This window comes from Phyllostomus discolor, chromosome 2, assembly GCF_004126475.2.
Source record: "Phyllostomus discolor isolate MPI-MPIP mPhyDis1 chromosome 2, mPhyDis1.pri.v3, whole genome shotgun sequence".
NCBI classification, from domain to species: Eukaryota; Metazoa; Chordata; class Mammalia; order Chiroptera; family Phyllostomidae; genus Phyllostomus; species Phyllostomus discolor.
The window spans coordinates 54,519,925-54,531,296 of NC_040904.2; the positions used below are offsets into that span (position 1 = coordinate 54,519,925).

The window sequence follows — 11,372 nt, forward strand, 5'->3', positions numbered from 1 at the left end:
GACCTTATTTCCAGCTCCCAGGAGTGTTCCCTGTCCCCTTGCCCATAATTGTTCTACAAAAACATGTGACCCAATTCCAGCCAATAAATGTCAAAGAAAGCAGAGTAGGGAGCTCCTTGGAGAGAAAGAGGAGAGAACACTGTCTTCTTCCTCAGTATAACCCAGCTGGTCTCCAGCCTCATGCTGAAGTCAGCACAAGAAATGCAGAGCAGAGAAGAGGAGAGAACCTGGGTCCTTGATAACGAGAGCAGGCTCTGAATTAGCCAACCCTAAAGGCCACTCTTCTCTGGGCTTCTAGTCATGGGAGATAATGTCCTTATTGCTTAAGTCTTATCACTCAGAGTTTCTGTTACTATCAGCTGAATGCATCCTAACAGATAGAAACATTTTTATTTTTTTTAACAAGTGAATGCACAAAGTCCAAAGGAGCCCTAAAGGAGAGACCAACTCTCCACCCAGCAGACTGTTAGGAAAGGCTTCACAGACGAGGTTCTTAGGGATGTATAGGACTTCACCAGGTGAGAACAGGGCATGGGTTTTCCAGGGAGAAGCATACGAAAGTTAATGAGCACAGTGCTAATGAGGCACGGCAAGCAGCTTGGTATGGCTTACTAGGCAGCTGAGATCTAGGGCCCCAGCAGAGCCAAGGAGTAGAGGGTGTCCAAGGAGGAGACAGTATTGGCAAGAAGGTCATGTGGAAAAACTGAGTGAGTTCTTTGCTGGCAAGCAGACTTGCTCTGGTTTGGAGCAGAGGAAACTGCATTTGGAGACAATTATCTGAAGGAAAAAAAAGAACTGCAACACGGTAAAGACCATATTGGAGAGGAAGTTAATATCAGAAATTATGTCTATTTATGTGAGGAAGAATTTAGCAAAGGAATTTGAGGAAAGGAGTTTCAAGATGACAGGAATAAAATAAAGCCTAAGTTAGAGTGGTCTTTACCATTTTTAGGACTTTTTTACAGTGGGAGACTCTTTCAGGCAGGGAATCTGTGATGTTATTTCAGTCACTCAGATAAAAATTGGTGAACTAGGAGTTCAAACGGGGGATGGAGAAGGAGAGGGTGTGACAAATACAGGGTCCGGCACAGATGAAGCCCCTTTTTTATTACGAAACATTTTATTACAAAATCATAAGCATGGGATTCTGTAACATAACAATGTCACACTCAAGCACACCATATGACATTTTAGGTGAAATGTCCAAATTAAAACTATAAATCATTACACCCATAACATTACCCCACCAACCACACTCCAGCAGGCATTACTTCTGCCAGACCCTGTATTCTAAGAAAGCTGAACCAGTGCACACCCCTTACCTCTCTGTAAGGCAGTAGTCACACATGTGAGGCTTTAAATGGCATCGCCATGATTTTTAACTTTTTATTTGGTATTTGTCCACATTCTCTATCTTATCAAAGACTTTATCAGACAGCTGATGTGGTGAGATATTACGGGTTTGAATTTCAAATGCTAAGTGCATTTCCTAACACTTTCCCTTTCAGCAGTTTAGTTTTACCCTGAGATCAGTCAGGGATAAAGAGTAAAAATATGCAATGTCAGCTGGTCATTTGGGTCTTTTGCTCTTTCTCTGCGCATCCCCCCAACTTTGTAAATTCAAAGGACTAATGAAAAGTGTTGGTGTTGCTAAAAGGATACAATTGTCTTGGTGATGAAAAGATCCCATAAAGGTTTCAGAACAGATCTGGAGTGCCTCCCACAGGAGTCTCCCATAACATCTCAAGGTGGGAGGTGGTCCATGAGGCTGGTCCACCTGGGACGTTTTGTTCACAGTTCTTTTTTAATGGTTTTATTTATTTTTAGAGAGAGGGGAAGGGAGGGTGAAAGAGAGGGAGGGAAACATTGATATGTGAGAACAACATTGATTAGTTTCCTCTTGCACGCACCCCAACCGGGGACTGGGCTGAAACCCAGCCGTGGGGCATGACTGGGAATCGAACTGGCAACCCCTTGCCCCATAGGACAGCACCCAACCAATTGAACCATGCTGGCCAGGGCTCGGTCACAGTTTTAATCTTCTGAGAGGACGGATATATACAGGAAATGACAGAAAGTTCCAACCATCAGATTTTCTTCCACGGTGGGGTGTACAATGTTCTTCCCATCCTTGTTGCAGGACAACACACACATGCCTGCACACACATATACAACATACACAAACAAACCCACAGTTGCAACACACAAAACATACACAAACACATGTGCACACAGATACAATGCACACAACACACAAATGTATACAACATACTCAAACACACATATACATATACATGTGCAGACATACATAAACACACACATACATATATACAAATACACACAGAGACATTTCACAAGACTCTGGCATGCCTATCACAGCATTATGGATAACTTCTCTCTGGAAATTACTTTAGATGGTAACTTACACATAGCTAACATTTCCTTGCAACCATCTTAAGAACTTTATGGAAGAAATATATAGAGGTCTCTAACTAGACTCATACTGACTAAAGTAAAATGATTTCTTACTTTACAATGTTTACACAAAACAGTCTATTTTTTCTCAAACCAGAGGTGGAAACATTAGAAAGTACTGTAAATAGTAAAAAAAGAGAAAGACTGTCCAACAAAAAGAGATGGTCTTCCAAATCCTGTCTTCACTACAGGAGAGTAATGAAGTGAGGAAGAGAAAAGAGGGGAAGACAGAGGAGACAGAACTAGTAACTGTATGTTCAATTTCATTTCCCTAGTAAAGTAGTGCTCACACTTCAGGGCATCAGAACCCTCTGGAAGGTTGTCAGAATGCTAGTTGCTAGCCCCCAGTAGGTCTGGGTTGGGGCCTACACATTTGTGTTTCTAACAAGTTCTCGGGTGATCTGATGCTGTGAGTCCAGGGGCCACATTGTGAGAAGCAGTCCTGTACGACAAGAGTTCCTACCAATCTGAGTACCATGCCCACTGTGGAACTCCATCAAACTCCATGCCCTGTCAGGCTCACACACACACAGGTTTCACAAAGCCTGGAGGGCCCAGAGGTGTGATTAATGATTCCACCTTCAGTCTCTTCCAAAAGCTCCATGCAGTTCAAGTAACATATGGTGAAAGCCTATATTGCATGATCCATGTGAATTAGACACAGTCCCTTCTCAAACTATTCAGTACCTTCCACACCCAGCCTGACAACAACAGGCAAATAAAACCAGAATGACTGTGGACTTGCAACACTGCTTTCCTTGACTCTGGGACATCTTCATCACTCTCCCTGGGACATTTCAACCCAGCCACTTGGCATGGATGTGCTCCCACTGTCTTTCCCATGCTGGGCTTTTTGTTATGGATGGCGTAACATTATTGCAGCTTCAAGGTAAAAGAAAAACTTAATTACCCACCTCCTCTTCCCATCCTTTCCCTATTCCTGACTTCAAGAGACAGTTAGGTATCAAGAGCAGATGTTGATGAGGGGACAACTGTGGCCAAAATTTGATAGCACCAGCTTTCAAAAATGGTGTTCTTGCCTGTTATTCTCTGCAGTTTTGGACAAGCCATAAATTTTCTGAGCTTCTACATCCTCACATGCAAACTAAAGATCACCCTGCATACTTTGCATAGATGTGGTAAGGATAGTGAGATAACATTAATAATGTGTGCATGCAGTTCTTAGATATCTCAATCTCTTTCTTCTGGAAGTACCTGGCAGAAAGTGAAAGAACATGGGTTTTATGGTCCCGAGTTTGAAGTTCAGCCCTAATGGTTACCAGCAAGTTACTTTTTTTTGTCTCTGAGTGTCAGCTTCCTCATTTGTAATGTGAAAATGATAGTATCCTCCCCACCACCAACACCCATGCACCCATAATCACAGCCAGGTTTGTGATACCTGGTGGCTGCACAGAGCCAAACTGCCAAGGTTTGAGGCCCAGTGGGGGCATTTAGATCTGTGTGACCTGACGCAAGTCACTTCATTTTTTTGGTGCCTCGGTTTCCCCATATAAGAATGGTTTTGTGAGGATTAAACAAGTTAACATATGTAAAGTACTTCTGACAGCATAGTTCACATTATAAATGCTATCTGTTAGCTGCTATTACTATTATTATTATAATTTTGATAGATGTTTAGCAGATGTTAGTTCTTTATGTCCCCATTTCACTAACCACATAGTTTGATTTAAATTCAGATTATATATTCTATCTGTAAGTAGTTTGAATCATAAATTCTATTTTCTTGATATGCAGAGTCCTCCCATTATAGAACTCTGAGAGCGAATCCTTTGAGATCCCATAGTCCTTTGCTCGAAGGGCTTCCTCTGTAGCTCCTTAGGGATTCAGAAGCACAGCAGAATATGTAGGAGTTCATTTTCTTAAAATTAACCTCTGAAAATGTACCGAGAGTAACATACCTTTGACTTTTTCACTTCTTTAATCTTTCTTTGGCTAACACTTTACAGCATGGAAAGTCTTGCCTTCATCTCTGAAACTCCTTTACATCAATCTTTTTATGCCAAAAAGGAGAGCACGTTTAGTTTGCTGGGCTCTTAATCCTAATTATCTTTCCTGCAGAGCCCTTCAAATGAAAGCAAAGTCACTAGGATATTTTTAAAATTGATTTTTAGCCATTTTTTAAAAAGATTTTATTTTTAAAGAGAAAGGAAGGAGGGGAGAAAGAGAGGGAAAAAATGTCAATCATTTGCCCCCTATATGCACCCTGACCGGGGGACCAAACCCACAACCCAGGCATGTGCCCTGACTGGGAATTGACCAGGAAATTGAATCTGTGCAGAGCCCTTTCCTTTGCAGACAACACCCAACCAACTGAGCCACAGGTGTCAGGGCTCACTGTGATTTTCATATGACAGTCTCCACCACGCCCTGAATCTGCAGGCAGCCCTCCCTGCACCTGTGGTATAACTTCCTCCCTTCCCCTCACTGAGAACTTAGATTTACTGAATGCCCACTACAGAATCAGAGCTGGACCAGAAGAACTGAGAGTGGTTCAACAACACCAGTTAAACTCTTGTCTGGGAAGAAGCACCCAGTATCACATGCTAATGGGCTTCTGGGATGAAACTGGTTTGGGTTGGAGTGGCTGAGAGATGCCTGAGGGCTGAAGTCAGTCCTAGTCTAAAATTTGAAAGACTTTGGAGCTGCAAGGGAACTTAGTGATACCTATTTCCTTTTTTTTTATCATTTTACAAACAAGATAAGTAAGGCCACAGGCTAAGTCACTAGCCTGAAGTAAGGCATCTAGCTACAGAAAAAAAAAAAAGCATCAGGATTTAAAAGCTCTAATACCCAACAGAGGATCCAATGCTTCCCCCATAAAGCATGCACATTTGAACTAGTAAAACATCTGGGGGAGGACCTTCCAGCAGAGGGGAGGGCAGGGTTTAGTCTAAGCCTGGTGGTCAAGGGAGATGGGACTAGACTGGGGCAGAGAAAAAGAGTCAGCAGGGGAGAGTGACACCCTGTCCAATAGCCAGATTTTGTCCTGGGGAACTTCTAGGCAGTGCTAAGATGAAATTGATGTCTTAGGATTTTTTTAAAAAAGAAAGGTAGCTTTTAAAACCTTGCCGATTCACTGTGTGACTCTATTTTCTTTAAATCTTGAAAACATGCTGCTGAATGAACTACATTGGCCCTATTAAACTGGTAAGTATATTCTTAAGGATCAGATATAATTAATAGTTTAATATGACATAGTTTAAGGAATAAAAAATCTAAATTTTGTAGCTTAAATTTTCATTTCTGCCCACTAAGTAATGAGCAAAATTTCCACAGAAAGTCAGAGTCCATGTCATATATTGTAAGGCCATGAACTGAAAGGTAGAATTCTAAGAGGTTCGCATTGCTCTGCCCCTAAGAGGAGACCCCAGCCCTCAAGCACATGGCATTATGAATGTCCTATAAAATATGGGAGCTCCAGTGATGTGTAATGGCACCCTTAATGCCATCAGGAAACGAGCAATTTTTTCTTTTAGGAACAAGAGCAGGGGATGCAGGGCCCTATGTGAGCAGTGCTAAGTGCACCAGCTGTCGTCAATCAATACTTTGACCATTAATAGTCATTTAAGCTTTTAGTCCAATTTAAATGAATATCACTATAATGTATATTTCAAATCAGTTATAGACTCTAATCCTTCAATTCTGAATAATGAGAGCCATAGAACGTCATGAGACTCAATTACCCATTGCATTCCTGGTGAGGAAAAAATATTGTGAGAATGTTGCCACCAATTTTTAAAAACCTCTTGTGGCCCTTAATACCAAGAGAAAAGCTATTGTTCATATAGAGGATTATTTGCACTTGGAGTAGCAGATTTATCTCCAAGGAACAAAGTCAAATAAAACAACGCATATTTTAAGTTTAACAAGTTGGAAATTGTTTCTAACAATAAGTAAAAAAGCAGTTAAATCATCACTTTTTCTTTCATTTTACTTTAACTGCTCATTTCCTAAGGCCCTCTCCCTAGAGTGCTTTAATTGAATTCCCCGGCATACTGATAAAATACATCGATATCTATTACATCTTCTGAAGGGTGTTTGAAACATATCAACAGAATACCAGCAGGAAGGCAGGGGGCAGACTGGGCTGAGGTATTACAGAAAATTCAGCGTTTTAGAAAAATACTTATGGCTCTTGATACAGAGGAAAATGACACGTATACAAAAAGGTGATGAGGGCAGGAGCAGTATTCGGCCCAGCAGAGGAACTGTTAGCCAGGTTCTTTGGTAAGCATTAGGTACAGAATTACAAAATCTTAGAAGATGGTTCATTATATATATCTATGTGTAGGATGGAAATGACTGAGGTACACTTCACTCTCAAATGTGCATCTCCTTAAAAAAATGTTTTCAGGTTTAAATTTTCACCATAGTTTTGTCTCTTTTCTTCCCCATTGATTATCCTCAGGATCCTGGTAGGACTCCAGCAAGAACCACGAGTTCCATCCTTGATGATAGAGGGTTTTATCTAGTCTTATTCTGAAATTTTATTCTTGGACTTCCCAGAAAATAGAATCTGTCTGACTAATCCTGAAAGCATAAACAATATGAGGATGCATCTGGATCTCACAGACAGCCTCTCCCCAGAATGATCATTGAGAGAACTGACTTATTTTAAAATACCTTTGGTATCTCTAAGAGATGGGAGGTTGAATCCCAGCTCAGCAGCTAATAAATTACATAAGCTTCACCTCTGTAAGTCTTGGCTTTCTCTCCCTGAAATGAGGATGTTGGACTTATGCTCTCTGAGGCTACTTCCCACTCTATGAATTTCAAATTTGTGCATAGCTACTGAGCACTTTATTCACTTGGCATCTCCTTTCCCTGTGTCATTTAGAAGTGTTTATTAGAAAGTCCTATCTCATCCCACTGTTGTAGTTTCAGACTGTTTTATTATGTCACCAACACAAACTCTCTAATAAACACTTGAGATATAACATTTAGATCATCCCTAGGGAAGAAATATGAGAAGTCACTAATGCCATCCATATGGACTATTTTCAGAGACTCTCCGTGAGAGCTCTTTTAAGGTGAACATGAACTCCTTAGACACATGGATGAGTAAAAGCACAGGACCCCTGGCATGAGTAGTTATTCAGTTTATGGGAAGTTACTTCACTTCTTTGAGATTCAGTTTCTTCCTCTGTATAATGAGAGGGCTGGTGAAGATAACCTCGAAGAGCTCCTTAAATTACAACAACTTCAACTCTACGCCAACAAAAAATATTAAACAACACTAAAATAAAAGTCTTTTCACTGATTAATACAGTTCAAGACAACTCAAGAATAATCAAAATTCTAGTAGTGGAATAGTTATTTCCTCACAATTTTATGATCCTTTTATATTGCACTATTTCAGAAACTGCTTTCAATAACTTTCACATTAAAAAATTGTGAAAGAAAAAAATTGTGAAAAGATAAAAATCAGACTGCTCAACTTAATCTAACTCTCATAAACTTAAAGCCTAAACTGCCTTAATAATATCAATTTAGAGAAATGCTATTTCAACTATTGTGCAATAGCTAATATTTTCTAGCCTAAACCACAACTTAACATATGTCATGCAGTTTTTGAGGGTTAAAGGTAATATGAAAATTTCCAGGTTCAAAATAAAAGTTACATTTATTTATTATACTAAGTATATTTTAATTTTAGTAAGTCTCTAAATTTAACCAAAAGTTTTACACAACAGAATCACTAGTATATTGGGTTGGCAAAAGTTATGTTTTGTCCATTATGTTTTTTCCATATGATGGCTCTGGTAGCACTTAGTTGTCTTTAACTTCACTCAAAACAATTCTGCTAGACTGCATTGTGATAGCTGTCATATCAGTGTGCATTAAAAAAAACTTATTAAATTGGTGAATTTTGTACAGCCATTTTAATATTGAAAATGGAAAAAGATATGCAACATCTTTGGCATATTATGCTTTACTTTTCAAAAAAGATGAAAACACACCTGAAAAGCAAAAACAAAAAAAAAGATTTGTGCAATGTGTGGAGAAGGTGCTGTGACTGATTGAACATGTTAAAAGTGGTTTGTGAAATTTCTTGGTACTGTTGACATTCTGGCCAAGTAATTCTTTGTCGTATGCATGGGAAGATGTTTAGCAGTACCCCTGCCCTCTACCCACTAGAAGCCAATAGTAGGAGATAGCCAACATACTCAAAACATCCAAATCAATAAAGTTATTGGTGAAAATGAAATGTGTCTTTTATTTTACAGAAAAAATGTAACAGACTTTTTGGGCAACACAACAGATAAGCTGAAATTGGTGCAATCAAATGCAAGGCTATGAAGGAATCCTTCCCTCTAATAAAGATTTGTAATTTTAAAATTTGCATTGTTTTGCTAAACTATATATAGTCCTTTAATTTAATGCCAAGAATTACATTGTTTCTGGCTTCTCAAATTATATCCCATGTCCTCATTGATTATTTATTAGCCAACTCCAGAGAATGATCCTGGACCATTGATGACAGAGAAGGGCAAGTAACTGGAGCCCCTGGCTTGATATCTGACAACATCAGTTCCTTTCTGCTTGACTATTTTTCTTCAGCCTCACTGTGATTTTTGCCCCTCAGGTGAGAGTTTTGTTATGTGATTTAAGACCCTCAGTACAAAGAAATTTAACTCTATGCTCTGAATGGGTCAGTTTATCAGTCTCTTGAAAGAAATTACACTGCTTAACCCAAAATTTCTGTGCCTGCTCAAGCGTCTCAGAGTGGGATCCAGATAGGTAAGGCAGTTCTTATGGTCTCCACTCATGACTGCATTGTTATCATCCGGACATCCTGTGGTTAGCACATAAAATGCGCACTGATCCCCTTCCCGGAACCTCAGCCGTATTAAAGGCTTCAGGGCTTCCAAAACAAGGCAAGTAAAATATAGTAAAACTATATTCTTTGCTATGAGTTATAGCAATGCTTCACCTGTTTCCCTGTATTCAAAGTTCCTATTCATTATCAGGCTGAGATAAAGGTGGTAAAGTAAACTATTTCATCAATAAGATCAGTTTTTAAACCACTGGTGTCTTGGATTTTACTTCAAAAGATGAGGGTACGGCCTGGATAATCTCTGTCACATTTAATTCTGAAAGGGATGACAATGTAAATTACAGTGGTAGAGCAACACTTTGAGAGTTTAAAATGCTAAACAAATGCATTTCCACACTCCCCCCAAAAGATACATAGCAAATTAATACTAATAATGACAGTAATTACAAATTAGAAAGTCTAAAACCAGGCCAAGAAATAAAAGTACTGCATAAAGAATCTCTTGTATATTAGAAGATAAACCACTGCTCCTATAATTAAAATGGATTTGGAGACAATTATTCCAATAGGAGCGGTGGAGTACATGTCTGCATTTTTCTTCTTGAAAATTAGTTGACTTAAGAGGATTTGCTTCTGACATTTTTGTGATATTACTTTTAGAACTTTATTTTCTTTAGATTTTTATTTTATTCATTTTTAGAGAGATGGAAGGGAGGGAGAGAAACATCAATGTGTGGTTGCCTCTTGCACGCCCCCTACTGGGGACCTGGCCAGCAACCCAGGCGTGTGCCCTGACTGGGAATCAGATCCGTGACCCCTGGGTTCGCAAGCCAGCACTCAATCCACTGAGCCACACCAGCCGGACTTCTAGAACTTTCTAATGCCCTGGGTCCCTCTTGTGACTGCAAACATCCTTCCCAGTTTCTATCATCACAAACAGCTCTGGTCTGACTCCTCACATGACGATGCCCCTGCAGCTGTCAACAGACTCGAGATGTCTGCCTAAGAACATGACAGTGACATACTTATGGGGTGACAAGGCAACTTCCCACAGCTCACCTGCAAAGAAATGAGCATTCATCTTGCTGCTGCACCTTTCACCAACCTAACGACTTCTCAACTGGCACATTTTCTCCAGTTTCGGTACTTTGCCATCTGAGCACGAGTCTCTAGTTTCCCAAGCAACAAGTTTCCCATCAACCCTGCAATGTCTGCACTCACCGTACACCATTGCTCCTCCCGTCTCGTGCAAGAAGCGAAAGCGATGATTTTTAAATAACCAGATGGTCAAAATGGTAAGGATGAGCAGGAAATTGAAGACGAGCAGCTCCACCGCTCCCTGGTGTTGAAACTGATACTCATCCTTCCCTGCCAGGAGTCTCTGCTGCCTCTCCATCCCCAGCTCCTATGGAGTCTTTAGATAAAACCCTAAAGGACTATCCACCCGAAAGGGCTATTTTGTCAGATTCCCCTATGACAGCCCGGCTGCCTGAGGATTTCAAAGTACACACTGCCACTTAAGTTGCCACTTAGAGCATTCTGCCTGGCTTGGTGTTCTCACGGCGGCTTCTCATTTCAACTTCCTGTTTCTCCCTTAAAGCAGCCCTGTCGCTTTTCAAACTCCAGTGCAGTTTCACCGTGGCTCTCAGTGTCTTAAAATAATTACCTTCACGCAATTACATTCCAAGAGGGACAAGCCTCTAAGCAGTGATTCTGCAATCTTCAGTCAGGATCTTCTTGTTTCAAACAAGCCTCCTTTAGCTGCATAACTGGTGAATTGTAGAAAATAAAACAAATCACCTGACATCAGCAACATTTCTAAGTGCAAAAAGCCCATTCCTGAATTATAACCTTTCTCACATGTGAGGTTTTTCCTCCCCAACCAAACAAAGCCTGCCAATGTAATGGCGGTTGATAGCTCTAGTTTGAGCTAAAATGATTTTACAGGGCTTTTTGTTTTTAAATCAAATAGCAAGAAACAATTTAGCATATGACTCCCTCTTTGTTTGAATTTATATAACAGGTAGTCACAAGAGCAGCATTTAAACTCTGAATCAAGTGTTCTTTTAGCATGAATAAATGAAAGCAAAAAGACAAA

General features: G+C 40.0%; 1 protein-coding gene across 1 annotated transcript in view; it reads right to left on the bottom strand.

Moving 5' to 3' along the window:
• The window catches only part of SLC9A9 (solute carrier family 9 member A9), a 540,019-nt gene extending 528,923 nt beyond the window's left edge, over positions 1–11,096 (bottom strand). The window contains exon 1 of the mRNA XM_028505205.2: positions 10,496–11,096. Coding sequence (XP_028361006.1) covers positions 10,496–10,670 — 175 coding nt within the window. The 5' untranslated portion in view covers positions 10,671–11,096. The remainder of the gene's footprint in view (positions 1–10,495) is intronic.
• Positions 11,097–11,372: the final 276 nt, after the last annotated feature.